This window comes from Eptesicus fuscus, chromosome 12 (genome assembly GCF_027574615.1).
Source record: "Eptesicus fuscus isolate TK198812 chromosome 12, DD_ASM_mEF_20220401, whole genome shotgun sequence".
In the NCBI taxonomy this organism is placed as follows: Eukaryota; Metazoa; Chordata; class Mammalia; order Chiroptera; family Vespertilionidae; genus Eptesicus; species Eptesicus fuscus.
In genome coordinates this window covers 28950082-28964351 of record NC_072484.1, presented here as the reverse complement: position 1 = coordinate 28964351, position 14270 = coordinate 28950082, and the positions used below count along the sequence as shown (strand labels likewise).

The 14270-nt window shown below is 52.9% G+C and overlaps 3 protein-coding genes across 5 annotated transcripts; 1 reads left to right on the top strand and 2 right to left on the bottom strand.

Annotated features, from left to right (window-relative positions):
• Nucleotides 1-850: 850 nt before the first annotated feature.
• LOC103285636 (40S ribosomal protein S29-like) lies at nt 851-1048 on the top strand. The gene has a single exon (XM_054724453.1). It carries the CDS (start codon nt 878-880, stop codon nt 1046-1048), a length of 171 nt encoding a protein of 56 aa, XP_054580428.1. The 5' UTR covers nt 851-877.
• Nucleotides 1049-3225: 2177 nt separating this feature from the next.
• SPEF1 (sperm flagellar 1) lies at nt 3226-7460 on the bottom strand. Of its 3 annotated transcripts, XM_054723862.1 has the most exons (9): nt 7198-7460; nt 5998-6109; nt 5515-5671; nt 5273-5312; nt 5082-5142; nt 4814-4937; nt 4613-4716; nt 4301-4347; nt 3226-3510 (listed from the first exon to the last, which is right to left on the bottom strand). In XM_054723862.1, the coding sequence occupies exons 1-9, from the start codon at nt 7304-7306 to the stop codon at nt 3506-3508; spliced, it is 759 nt and encodes a 252-aa protein (XP_054579837.1). In that variant the 5' UTR covers nt 7307-7460; the 3' UTR covers nt 3226-3505. The 3 variants fall into 3 exon arrangements, with proteins under 3 accessions (XP_054579837.1, XP_028000536.1, XP_008139263.1); XM_028144735.2 differs by having other exon boundaries at nt 3226-4347; XM_008141041.3 differs by lacking the exon at nt 3226-3510 and having other exon boundaries at nt 4287-4716.
• Nucleotides 7461-10875: 3415 nt separating this feature from the next.
• On the bottom strand, nt 10876-13799 carry CENPB (centromere protein B). The gene has a single exon (XM_008141042.2). The coding sequence runs from the start codon at nt 13525-13527 to the stop codon at nt 11704-11706; it is 1824 nt and encodes a 607-aa protein (XP_008139264.2). The 5' UTR covers nt 13528-13799; the 3' UTR covers nt 10876-11703.
• Between the last annotated feature and the right edge of the window lie 471 nt (nt 13800-14270).

Below are 14270 nucleotides of genomic sequence, written 5' to 3'. Positions count from 1 at the left end.
CCCCTGGGCATGTGCCCTGACCAAGAATCTAACCAGCAACCTTTCAGTGCACAGGACAACACTCAACCAACTGAACCACACCAGCCAGGGCAAATACATGTATCCTTTGACCGAACAACCCCAGTTCTAGAATTTATTGTGCAGATATACTTGTACACGACATTAAATCATGAATGTGTGAGGTTTTTCATTGTTGTATTCTTAATAAAAGATTAAAAATAAATCAAGTGTCCATAGAGGACTGATTAAACTTGGTACAGACAATAGAATTTTATTTGGAAGTTTTCAATGTACATACTGTTATGGAAAAATCTTGCATTAGTCAAGGTTCTCCAGAGAAACAGAACCAATGGGAGGCAGAGATAGATGAGTTAGCTCATGCAATCATGGAGGCTGGCAACTTGCAAGATCTGTAGGATGAGTCAGCAAGCTGGAGTCCCAGGAGAGCCATGGTTTAGTTCCAGTCCAAAGGCTGGCAGGCTCAAGACCCAGGAAGAATTCATGCTTCAGTTAAAGTTCAAAGGAAAAAAAAAAATTAAAAGCCCATCTCCCAGTTCAAAGGCTGTCAAGCAGGAGGAATTCTCTCTTACTCAGGGAAGACATAGCTTTTTTACTCTATTCAGGCCTTCTTCAACTGATTGGAAGAGGCCCCCTCACACCAGAGAGAACAACCTGCTTTACTCAGACTATCCATTTACATGTTAATCTCATCCAAAAACACCCTCACAGAAAACACCCAGAATAACATTTGGGCACCCTGTGGCCCAGTCCAGTTGGCACATAACATTGAGCACCACATATCTAAAAGAGATCGCGTTGAATGGAAAATCAAGATACAGAAAAGAGCCTTTTGCCTTGTTGCTACAGAGAGAGCAAGATGGGTCACCAGCAACTCTACTGGAGCCATCTGAGGAAACTCAGCCAGGGTTCTCCTCCTTGCCACGTCTGCTCAAACTGCCACAGTCTGATCCGGAAATACGGCCTCAACATATGTCGCCAGTGTTTCTGTCAGTACGCGAAGGACATACGCTTCATTAAGTTGGACTAAGTGAACTCCCATGAATGGGTCATTCAAGACATCTACCTTATGACAGAATGCTATCTTTTTGTACGTAAAATAATTTTTTAAAAACCTTCAGAAAATACAGAAAAGAGTGGGTAGTCTGCTTCCCCTTTATGTTAAAAAAGATGGGGGTAAGATAACAATAAATGTGCATATTTGCTTGTATTCACATTAAGGTGCTATGGAAGAATATGCAAAAACTAAAGAAAAAGGTTATCTATTGGAGGTGTGGGGGACCAAGGAGAGTTTTCACTTTTTATGTTTTTGAAAAATATATGTTTTTTAATATTTTTATTGATTTCAAAGAGGAAGGGAGAGGGAGAGAGAGAGAAAAAAACATCAATGATGAGAATCATTGATCAGCTGCCTCCTGCACGCCCCACACCAGGGATTGAGCCTGCAACCAGGGCATTCGAATCTGTGACCTCTTGGTGCATGGGTCAACGATACTCAACCACTGAGCCACACCAGGCAGGTTTGTATGTTTTATAATGATGTGTTTGATCCATTCAAAATATTAAGTAACAAAAAATGTTAAATGCTTTTTTATGTGCCTTTCCCCTTCTAGGATTGTGAAAATGGGGTACAAATTATGTTTTATAGTCATCCTTGTGTTCCTGGTATTTAGTACATAGTAGACACTCAATAAACATTTGAGGAGTTAATGAATGAATGAACCAGAAGAAATCTGATTTAGTGTGGATCAGAAAGGATAGGGGAGTGAGGAGCAGAGTGGGAGAAATATGGTAGTAGGCTGTCAGAAGGGAAGTTTAGAGAACAAGAGAGAGGTTTAAAGATGAGTTATAGACATAATGTGAGATGTAGTCCACCTTCATATTTGTTCCCAAGAAACATTCAATAAAATTCTCCACTGCTTTTGGTGTTTGATCTATAAGGTTTTGAGATATTAAAACAGACTCAGGCATATCTGGATAGTAGGAATAGGGTGGGGGGACTCAAGGAGGAAGACCCTACAGGACCTGGACTAGCCTCTGCTAATGGAGGTCAGCAGACTCTTAAGGGGGTAACCCCAATCGCTGAACCTGCATTCTGGTTCCATTGTGCTCCTGTCAGGCAGAACCATGCCCTACCCCACACCCTGATCCTCAGACCCCTCTACAAACCATTCCTTCCAGCTCCACACACAGGAGCATGCAAATACGGTCCATGGATGAAAGGTTTAGAGAACAGAACACTGGAGACCCAATGCAGACTATGGAGAGAGAACAGTGCTAGACTGGGTCAATATGTGTACAGGCTGCGGTTAATTTGGGTAAGACGGAGGACAAGGCTGAAGCCAGTGTTTAACCTAAGACCAGGCTGAGTGCAAGGGAAGAGCACAGACCAAGGTCAGGAATAGTCATCAGTTTTTATTTTTATAATTTAGGAACTCAGGTAAATAGAATTGGATACCACATAATCCTTGTGTGTGTGTGTATGTGTGTTTTTAATGATTCGGAACAATAAATAACCTCACACTTGTTTCTCCCCACTTATGAACTTGTTTCAGCCCATTTATGAACACTTGTAAACCCACCACTTGCCCCAAGAACTAAAACATTACAAATAACTTATATCTACTAATGTGCCTCTTGCATCTCTGCCCTCTGCTTTCTCTCAGAAGTAACCCCTATCCTAGATTTTATCTTCCGTTCCTTTTTCCTCCTTGTCGCCAGCTTCTAAAATGGCTTCCATTGATCTCTGCCTCCTGGTATTCAAACCTATGTGTTCCTCTCCCCTTGAATGTTGGCTGGATCTACTGACTTATTTCAAATAAATAGAATATGACAGATGTGATGGATGTCACTTCTGTAATTGCATTAGATAAGACTATAACTTCCACTTTGCTAGCATCTAACTCTCTCCCTTACCGGATGACGAGGAAATGAGGGCAGCCACCAGCCAACAACCAGCAAGAAACTGAAGCCCTCACTCCAACCGTCCACAAGAAACTGGACTCTATCGACAACCAAATGAACTTGGAAGTGAGTCCCTCCCCAGTCAAGCCTTCAGATGAGACTACACCTCTAGTTAACACTTTGATTGCAGCCTTGTGAGAAACCCTGAGGCAGAGGATCCAGCTAAGCCATCCCTGGACTCTTGAGCAACAGAAAATATGAAATAATAAATGCTGTTTTAAGCCTTTAAGTGGGTGATAATTTGTTACACAGTAACAGATAACAAAAACAAGTTATTTTCACTTCTTTTGCTATTACAAAATGTATTGCTATGAACATTGCTATACATGTGCCCCAGAACACAGAACACGAAGCTTAAGTTTCTCCTGGGTATATGTTGCATATATGCCTAGGAACAGAATTGTAGGGGGTTTAGGATTTACAAATGTTCAATGTTACTGGTCAGAGTTAGGGTCACACCATGGCCATGGTATCTTACTCAGGGTTGGGAGTCAAGCTTGTCTTCAGTCCATAAAACTTGGGATCAGTCTGTGAGCAGGGTTGAGAGTCATACAGAGGACGCATTTAGGAGTCAGTCCATGGGCATGGTTTAGGGTGAGTATGTGGCTACATTTGGAGAGAATCTGAAATCTGGATTTAGACATAGTTGGAGGAGACTGTAAGGGTGGATTTGGGGGTCAGTCTAGTAAGGCCAGAGTTAGAAGTCAGACTCTCCTAGTGCAAAAGACTTAACAATGTAGTATCATCAACCTACAAAGCAGTGGCCACCCAGGGCCCAGCTGCCCACAAGGTATGACCCATTCTGGGCGTAAAAGGCCCTCAAGGGGTGAAGGGTGCAGCAAAAGGAAGGCAGGACCTCACTGCCCACAAGGATCCAGGCAGAGAGAGAAGGTTAGCACAAGAAAGAGAGCACAATGCTTTTAATGGGGGCAGCCTTGTCCCATATTCCCCAAATATTCTCAACTATACCTAATGGGAGGGGAGGGCGATTCGGTGTAGGCACAGCAGAGGTCCTCCCCACACCTGGTTGAACCCACTCCTCCTCCCTTCCTCTCCAGCAGCTGCCCTCCTCCAGCCTCCAGATGGGTCCCAGGTGAGCACCCAGGAGAGGCCAGGGACTCTCTCAGCTGCCGGGAGCAGCTTCCCCACGGCCCAGGGCACAAAGAACTAGCCTAGATGGAGACATCACTGTTCTCACAGCTGGATGGGGACCCGGTTCTAGTGGTGCGCACCCAGTGGGGGGACCATCCCCCAAAGCCCAGCACAGGGAGCTCCAAAGTGGAGCCCCTGGTGTCTCTCACTGCTTTGGGGTACACACCAGGTCTCCGCACACGGTTTCTGGGTTCTGGAAAGTGGTCCATTCTCCTGATCCGGATGGAGTGGAAGGAGGTGGCTCAGTTCCGCGCTCAGATGTAAGGGCTCCTGTCCCACCGCCCACTCACCACGCTCACCCTCACCCTAAGGGAGGGGCTCCAGGAGGCTCTTAGGAGCAGCTGGATCCGCCCACCTGCCCGCCCCGTTAGCCCGCGTTCTGTGGGTGCGTGGGCTGTTCTGCGGGCGGGTCCGCCTTTTCGGGGCTCTGGTAGATACTGGGGCATCCCCGCACGTCCTGAGCAGCTGCTCAGCTCACCGCTGCTTCCGTTCGGCTTGCTGGAGCCGGCGGGAGAGGTCGTCGATGCGCACGTTCTTGAGCTGAAGCAGGTGCTCCAAGCGCCGCACCTTCATCTGCAGGACCTGGGCGGCCAGCCGCGCAGAGGTCAACCCAGGGACCCACTGCCCTCATCCGGTCCACCACAGGCCCCGAGGCCCCGCAACTTCCCAGGGCTCTCACCTGCACAGTCTCCTGCGAGGCCAACAATTCCTGCTCCTTCTCAGCAATCTGGAGGATGAAGCTTGGGTCCCCGTGCTGCATCTGGCTATACCCGGGACGCCGGGGCACCGGCTGCCGGCCCCCCCTGGGGTGGGAAGCAGCTTAGGGGAGGCCTGGCCCTCATCTTTCCAGTGCCCTTTGGCCAGGTCTCCCCACTCCCCTCCCCCATTCCTGCCTTCTCTACCTCCTTACCTGGTCTGGTAAGGTCAGGAACCCCCAGTTTCCTTACCTGAGCTGCCCCCCTCCCTGGGGGTCCTGGGCACCTTCCCCTCGGGCCTTCTGGGACAAACCTGCGAAGAGGTAAGTGGTGGAGTAACCCTTCTGGAGTCCTATTTTCCTGTCTTTCCCTCCTCCCTCCCCACAAGGAAGGAAAGGAAAAAAGCTCCCCCTGGGAGGGAGGAAAAGTAAAAGCCACTTTACCCACATCCATGTAGCCACTGCCATCCTGGGGAACCAGCTCCTAAAAGAACCCCCGGGGTCCACTGTGAGCTCGTGCTCGCCCATCCCCAAAGGGCCCCTTGTCCCTTCCACCCACCGCCCCCCAGGCCAGGCTCCCTTTAAGCAGGCACCCTTCTTCCACACTTATCGCCAAGGTGGGGGCTTTCTGCAGGCTGGGAAGCTCCCTCGGAGCAGCGGGAGGAGAAGTCTGGGTAGGGTGGCACCTGTAAGGAGCCCGAGCCCTGCTTCCTGCGTCTCCGCCGCTCTTCCAGGCGCTGCCTCAGTGGAATGAGAACCAGCTCCACCACGCCCGGGGTGCACTGCACGATCTGGTGCATCACGTCCTCCGGCACCGAGAAATTCAGCTTGTTCAGCACCTTCCTGGAGGGCAGACACGGGGATGGCAGACCAAGTCCTTAGGAAATGAAGTGAGGGAGGTGGGGGTGGGGGGAAGAAAAGGGGTGCAGCAGTTGCTGGGCTAAGTGCACAGCCCAGGGGGAATGGAAGAGCACCATACCTGAGCCCTGTTCTTGGGTGTCCCAAGTTACCTTTCACCTCCCCAGTAGAAGAGTCCCTTAATGTTGTCACCAGACAATTCTGTCTGTCTGTCTGTCAGACCATAGGAGGTGGAGGGGCTGGGGCAGCCCTTCCGGGGAGCCCAGGGTAGGGGCTAGAAATCCTGCTAGTGCACCCAGATATTCTGCTACCTGTTCAGGTGACCCCAGTTGCTGAGCTTCTGCTGGAGAGAGTTGGCAGGGACATAATTGTGCATCTCCACCATCTTGGGGAAGTAAAACTTGATGACTTCTGCAACCAGGACTGAAGGAGTAGGAGTAGGAGCAGACATGGAAGATGCGGGGATGGGAAAGGGAGAAGGGGAAGAGAGAACAAATGGGTGGAATGGGAGAATCATGGGTGGCAGAGTGGTGGGGCCAAGTGGAGAGGTGGAGATGTGGAAATGGAAAAGGATGATAGGAAGAGAGGGACGAAAGAGGACAGGGGAGAGTGGGGAAAAGGAAGTGAGATCAGTGATCAGCTGGAGACTAAGCCTCCAGCATACTCCAGAGGGGCTATATTCCTTCCCCATTAGCTCAGGGCATTTGAAAACTGTGGTCTCTGATGTTCTAATGGAGAAGGGATCTCCAGGGGAGCCCTTCAGGATCCTGGGTCTCCATCCTAGGCATTCCTATGGATACACACACACACACACACACACACACACACACACTCCAACACCAAAGTCCCAGGAGAAAGTCACAGACTCACACAGACATATCTGATAAGATCCCTTTACAGATATGCACATAGGATAGAATGTGTAGATACACAGGATACATACCTGTCCAGACACACATAGCACACACACACTACACACATGTCCAAGCACACATACAGCACACATGCAAACACACAGAGATGGACACATACACATATTTCCATCACTGGAGTTCCAAGAGACAGTCACCAACATACACACGAAAGCACAAAGAGTCACACATTAAAATCCCAGGAGACAATCTTAAACACACAGACACCTACACAATCACAAAGCAACACATATGCACACAAGACTCCCCTACATACATACAGGACAAAATGTGTCAATACACATATGAGCACACACACACTCTGACTCCCATGAGATAAACATATAGAATATAGCAATGTGCATGCACACACGCAGAGATGCAAAGATACATATACAGATATGCATCTTAGTCATTAAGTCCCATGAGAGAGTCACTGACACACACTCAGACTCTTTTCTGCAATTGAAGTCCTAGTTAGATAGACAACCCCGCAAACATGCACACCACACACGTACACAAGCATAACGATATGTTTGCACAAAGACCCCTTATACACGTGCATTCAGGACAGAAATGTGGACATACACAGGCGCACACCTCCGTCACTGAAGTCCCGGGAGAGATTTCTCTTGGGCCGGGACAGAGGGATGTTGTCTATCCACAGGTACAGCTGGTGCAGCGCCTCCTCGTCCACACTGCCCGCCATTAGCACCCTCGGCAAAGGCAGGCTGATCCAGCCGTGCAGCGTCCAGTCCCAAACTCACGGCCGCTCAAGCGTCTCCTCCCTCGCCGCCGAGGGCGTCCAGACCCGCTTCTGCCTCTCTAACCCGGAGACTCCCGTCCCAGCTGGGAGAGGCCATATTGTTTTCTGAAACCATGACAACCATCCTTGACTCCAGAGAGCAGAGGCTTCTGGGAGTTGTAGTTCGTCCCGGTTACCTCCTATCAGGCCTCCAGATTTGAAAAGGCGATTATAGGTGGCCTTGTCTTCCCCGTCTCCCAAGAAGAAATAATTTTTGCCCACGCCACCTGAGGACCAGCTACTGGCTCACTCTGGGTCCTTCCAAAATCAACCAGGCCCCCAGAACCCTACACCAGCACCCCCAGGGCTGGGACCTCCTTCTGGATTATTTAGCGGTCAGTCCCAAGTGAAGGCAGCATCTGCTGCTTCCCATCTGGACTTCGTGATAGTACCTCCTTGCTGGATCCCTCCTCAAAGCTCTGTGCTCACAGGTCCATCCCCACTCTACCCCGCCGCCCCCCACCATTCCCCATCCCAGTCCCAGCAGTATCCTGGTGGGGCATTTAGTGCAAAACCCAGACTCCCAGGGAGAACACCAGAGCTCAAGGCCAGTGCCTTGGGCAGGTCATTTAACTCCTCCCTATTAACCTCCTTTGTAAAGTACTGATAGTCCTCACCTATTTGTTTCAATGGGGTAATAGGGAGGAGAAAAGGAAGGGTATATACAGACCTGTATTTGTATGGGGACTGCTGGAACAGGAGTTTATAGATATAAGAGCTGCAAGAACTCCACATCCCTCATCTCCATCCAAAAGGCTATTCTTCCATGGGTTAGAAATTGACTTCAGCAACCAGTTCCATTTCAAGAGGGCTACCTTTCGCAGGATTAGGAAGACGGGTGCTTCCTTAGTAAAAGGGCGCAGAGTATAAGTAAACAGCAACTTCAAGGGTCATCCGGGGGAGAACACTTGCTTCCACACTAGCGGTGTAGCTTTGGGCGCATTACTGGACCCTCCCTGTGCCTGTTTTCTCATGGTTTTACCTACCTCCTAGGGGCTTTGTAGGCATCCAAAGTGCTTAGCACAGCACGTGAGATGTGGTGTTATAAAAAATGAGGTGATCTGCCCTAGCCAATTTGGCTCAGTGGATAGAGCACCTGCCTGCGGACTAAAAGGTCCCAGGTTTGATTCAGGGCAAAGGCACATGCCTGGGTTGCAGGCTGGATCCCCCCAGTAGGGGGCGTGCAGGAGACAGCCAATCAATGTTTTTCTCTCATCATTGAGGTTTTTCTCTCTCTCCCTTACTCTCTGAAATCAATAAAAAATGTATATATTTTTTTAAAAAATGAGGTGATCTTGCCGAAGCCGGTTTGGCTCAGTGGATAGAGCGTCGGCCTGCGGACTGAAAGGTCCCAGGTTTGATTCCGGTCAAGGGCATGTACATTGGTTGCGGGCACATCCCCAGTGGGGGGTGTGCAGGAGGCAGCTGGTCGATGATTCTCTCTCATCGATGTTTCTAACTCTCTATCCCTCTCCCTTCCTCTCTGTAAAAAATCAATAAAATATATTTTTTTAAAAAAATGAGGTGATCTTAGTTGCAGCAAAAGAGGTGTTCTTATAGGCAGGAGACAAATGGAAAGGATTTGCCTTGTTATTTGAGGTAAGGGACTTGGATTGGCCAGGGCCCCCTGGGGAGAAGGCTACTGCTCCCACCTGCTTACCCCAGAGCAGGCCAGGAGGTAGGCTGGTCTCCCTCAGGACTTTCTGGTCTCCTCTCCAAGGCACAGATGGGGCTGGGGAGAATGACAGTGAGGGGAATCCCTACGACTTTTTGCTGTCACTTAGTTTCAAAGCCTTCCCAGGCCTAGAAGGGATCTCTGTGTGTCCGGAGTGCGGAAAGGCAAGGGTGGAGCAGTGACTCCACTGTCTGTTTTAAAGTTGTGAATGAAAAGGGGCCACATCCCTAACCTGACTAACTCAGGCAAGGCCTGCTTGGCGGCCTTGCAAACTCAGAGACCTAGAGTAACCACAAAGGATGGTCTGAAGTCAAGACGTCTTAAATTAAAAAACAGTCTATGGTGAATAGTAATGACCTAGGGCCAGGATATTCCCTGACAAAGATCAACTTTGATCTTAACTGAGCCTATTGTCTTTTTGCATCTATGATAAACATACCTTTGGAAAGTCAGGGTAACTTTGTAACTTCCCTTTTTTCTGGACCCCTCAGGGCACAACCGATGCACCTGACGAAACCACAAATTCCCTCATTGTTATCGTGTTAATTGTTGACTGCTAACTATCCCTATCCACCCAAGTAAAAAGAAGCACGTGTCTATCCTTTCACTTTCTACCCAATCCCAGAGGTTTCCCCGCTTTGCTTTCTCCTGCCTCCCTAATCTACCACCAATAGATGTCATGTAACCCACTTATGCCTCCTCCTTTGATTGTCATTTATAAAACAAGGCAAAAAACTGCCATTCTCTGGAGCATTAACTCAATATGTTGATATTCTGCTTCCCAATAATTTGGCTCAAATAAACTCACAAAAATTATTTAGATTTGAATGTTTCTTCGTTAACAAAATCATACATAGAGGCCTTGCCTTTCTAGAAGAGACCACACCCCGGGCAGGCAGGAGACAAGATTACCTGGATAGCCCCCCTTACCCCCTTAACATTCTAGGGTGGAGAGAGGAACTGCAAGGAGGTGGGGGTGGGGAAGGAACCACCGGGGTGATATGCCAGCCCTAGCCAAGGTGGGAAAACCGGTTTGGGGCCCAGAGCTGCCTGCCCTGCTCAAGCTCAGGCCCTGCACTAGGTGGAACTGCTGGGGCCCGAAGGCCTCAATGCTGGAGGGCCAGGAAGGCCAGGCTGGCCCTGAAATAAAGAAAGGGGGTAGGATCATCAAGGGGCCCGTTTTCACCTTTGGACTGGGGGGCCTCCTGGAGGGTACCGCAAAGGGAGTTGCTAATTCATTTTCAGTTTCCTGGGGGGGGGGTGCAATCTCTCCCCAGTAATATCACCTTTCTCCTGCCACTGTCCCCAAGGACAGCCACTAGGCTTGGAGACGCCCTCTGGAGGTACCTGTATGCCCCTCAAACTCCAACCTGGAGCATAGGAGCTTCCCTAACACCCCTTTCTTTCTGCCCTCTGGCCCCACTCCTGCAACAACTTTTAATGAGCCTTGCGAGGCCTAGTTCCCAGGTGCCTATAGTTCAGTTTAGCCCAACAGAGACTGCAGCTCCCTCCCTCCTGTCCGTCAGCTGACCCCAAGCTTCTCTCTAACCCCAAAGCAGTACAAGGCCTGGCTTCCTCAAAGCCATGCCCAGGCAGGTGCACTGAAGACCCCTTCCTCCCCAAGTCTAGGTCGCATTTAGACACAGAGGTGGCCTCTCGCCCTAGTCAGGGCCTAGGCTGCGGCCACTCACTCAACACCTGCTTTCATGTCCCACCAGAGCAAGGAACAAAGGAAACTGGGAAAGTATGTGTCCCCAAGACAGACGCAAGCCCCAAAACCATGAAGGATGATGCACCCTTGGCTGTTAAAACATTCACCCCACAAAAAGGGGGTGGACGGATTTATTGAATTCAAACTGGGAAAGGAGCGGCTGGACAACTGGACTCTGGGCCCAGACCCAGGCCCCCTGCCCAAGATAGGACCCTGCCAGGAGGAAGGAGAGGCATGGGGCCTGCAGCTGCCCACAAGGGAAATGCCCATTTTCGCTCCCCTGGAGGGCCTCTTGGGAACCTCCAATCTGTTAAGAAAACCAAGGGCCAAAGTAGCATGGGCTGGGCCAGAGAAAGGGACTGGGGAGGTGGGAAAGCAGGCAGAGGCAGGCTCAGGAGCCTGTGGTTAGACTGTGCTTCTTGAGGCGGTCTGGGGGCAGGGATGGGGGGCTGCCAGCCTCATAGGGGCCTAGGCTGGACCTTCCTCTGAAGCCCTTCCCAGAATGGCTTTGGGGTCCCCCCCACCAAAGACCTGGTGTGGACGGCAGAGGGGAGAGGCACTGTCTGGCCGGGAGCCTCCAGGGCCCATCCCTGGTGGCTGCTGTGGCCTAGTCCACAGATGGCATGGTGTGGTAGCACCGGACAGCTCCCCACCTGGTCCCCCAAGTTCAGGGGCAAATGGGGAGGAAATAGGACTCTGAGAAAGAGGCAATAAGCAGGCAGTGAGGCTGACCCCAACCCTGGGCCCTATCAAGGTGACTGGGCTTGTTCACAGGGCCTGGGGAACATCCGCTAAAGTGATGGTAGCATCTGGGGCTCCCTACTCTGGCTCCATGCACAGCAGCTGCCCAAAGAGTCCTTTGCCCCGGGCTGGTGCTGCCACATCTGGGTTGAGGGCATGGCTAGGCCCAGTGGCTCAGCTTTGATGTCCAAGACCCCGAACTCCTGCCTGCCTGGCATGGTTCTTCCTGGTCACATGGACCAGATCGTGTTCCAAGTGGAGGATGTGGCTCTGCACACGATCATCAATGGGGAAGGAGGTCAGGTACCTCTTTACCATCGCGAAGTAAGCCATGGCCTCCCCAAAGCTAGGCACAGGCACCTCATCACCATCCTCATCTTCATCATCTTCATCATCGTCGTCGTCATCATCGTCCTCCTCTTCCTCACTGTCCGACTCAGAGTCTGCCTCACCTTCCAGGAAATGGAGGGTAGGGTACTGGGCCTCCTCCTGGGCACCATAGCCTCCGAAGCTACCACCGGCCTCCACTACACCCTGGGCCCAGTCCTCTGCCTCCAAGCCTTCAGAGGAGCTCTCCTCCTCCTCCTCCTCTTCCTCTTCCTCTTCCTCACTGTCATCAACATCACCCTCCTCTTCCACCTCCTCCTCCTCCCCCAACTCCTCTCCTTCCCCTGCTTCCTCCTCTTCCTCCCCTTCCTCCTCCTCCTCCTCTAGCTCCTCCTCCTCCCCTTCTCCCTCCTCTTCCTCTTCTTCTTCCTCCTCCTCCTCCTCCTCCTCCTCCTCTCCCTCGCTCTTGAAGGCAGTGGTGATGGTAGCATTCGGGCCACCCCCGAAGCCAGCCTCCCGAAAGCAGGCAGCTATGTCGGAAGGCTCCACTGCCTGCCAAGCTGCAGCCACGAAGTGCAGGGCCTCCATGAGGCCCAGCTGCAGGCCTGACCGATCTTGGCCCTCTAGCGCAGCCATGGCCTTGAGCAGCATAGCCTGGCGATAGTGGCCCTTCACCTGTTGGACAACTCCCCGCTCCAGGGGCTGCACAGTGCCGGGCGGGAAGAAGGCTAGCTGCACATGCCGGAGGCCTGAGGTATCCACGGACTGGGCAGCCAGGCGGCCAGCAAGTAGCAGGACTCGGCGAGACTCTGCAGCCATGCGGGTGTCTAGGGCCTTCAGGTACTTGGCCAGGGCCTGGGTGGTAACACCACCCTTGGAGTTGGCGGTGTAGTCGCAGGGCAGGCCAGCTTGGCCAGCACGGGGCTTGGCTGACTTGCCGGCCACCAGTGGGGGCAGCTTCTCGCTGCCGTCGGCGTTGGCGCACAGCAACACACTCAGGCGTTGGGTGGCTCTGCGAGCCCGTCCATCGCTGCCGCACAGCCCCGCGGCCTGATCGGGCAGAAAGTCGTACCATAAACTGGTCTCCGTGGCGCTGAACACGTCCTGGGAGGCATAGCCCTCGGCCACCGAAGGCGGCTGCTCCTCCTGAGCGCGCCAGCCCGTTGTGCTCCCGCCGCTGCCCTCCGAGGGCACCGCGGGTGGGCTGGCGGGCGCTGCTGGGGCTCGGGGGGCAGTGCTGCGTGAGCGGGCGCGGGCCACCCCGCTGCAGGACACGACTCCGTGGCGCCGGCGGAAGCGGTCCAGCCAGCCGTTGGAGGCAGTAAAGTCATCCATGCCCAGCTCCTCGGCTATCCGCAGAGCCTTCTCCTTGAGAATGATGCCCTTCACGGGCAGACCAGCAGCGCGGATCTGTTGGAACCAGGCGATGAGCAGCCCCTCGAGCTTGTCGTAAGGAGACAGCTTGTTGGTCTTGCGGCAGGTGGAGGCCACACCGTACTTGCGCTCCGACGCCAGGATGGCGCGCTTGTTCTTCAGGATGGTGCTCAGCGTGGACGGCGGGATGTTGAAGCGCCGCGCGATCTCGCCTTTGCGCAGGTCCGGGTTCTCCTCCACCTCCTGAATGATCCGCGACTTCTCCCGGAACGTCAGCTGCCGCCGCTTGGGGCCCATCCCGGCGCGCCCCCCCCCCCGGGGCCGGGCACCACCGCCACCTCCCCGGGGCGGGGGGCCCGGGCCCGCGGCGGGGGGCACCTGGCGGCCTCTCCCGCGCGCCCCGCCCGAGACAAAGCGGCTCGCGGGGCAGCCGGCAGGGTGGCAACCCGGCCGGGCCGGGGACACCTTCGGGGGCGCCGGCGGGCGCGGCGCCGGGCGGCGGGCAGCAGGCGGCGAGCGCGGACAAGGGCGGGTGGCGCGGGCACCGAAGGCAGGAAGTGGCGAGGCGCGGGGAGCGCGGCGAGCGGGGCGGAGCGGGCGAGGGGATCTCGCGGGAAGCGCGGGGACGCCCGGCACCGCCTCCTCGTCCTCCGTGCCCACCCTCCTCCCTGCCACCCTGGACGCACCGCCGGAGGGCGCTGCGGCCTGCTGGACCCGCCAGCGCTCGGGATCCCGGTGACCTGGGGACGGGGGCTCCGTGCCTGGCCACTGAGCCGGGTGGGCAGCGATTTGCTGCTTGTAAAGATTAACAACTGTGTTTTGTGTTTTATTGAGGTAAAAATAATCCACGTTTTTGGCGGAAACTGAAAAATACAGGAAACTAGAATTCACCTTTCACTCAATACCTGGAGAGATGCGCAGGTAACATTTTTATGCATTTCCTTCCAGTCTTTTCTCTAGGCACATGCAATTTTCTATTTTAAAAATGTATTGCATAAAACTGCCATCAGACTGTATTAGACTGCATCTCTGGCATCTCC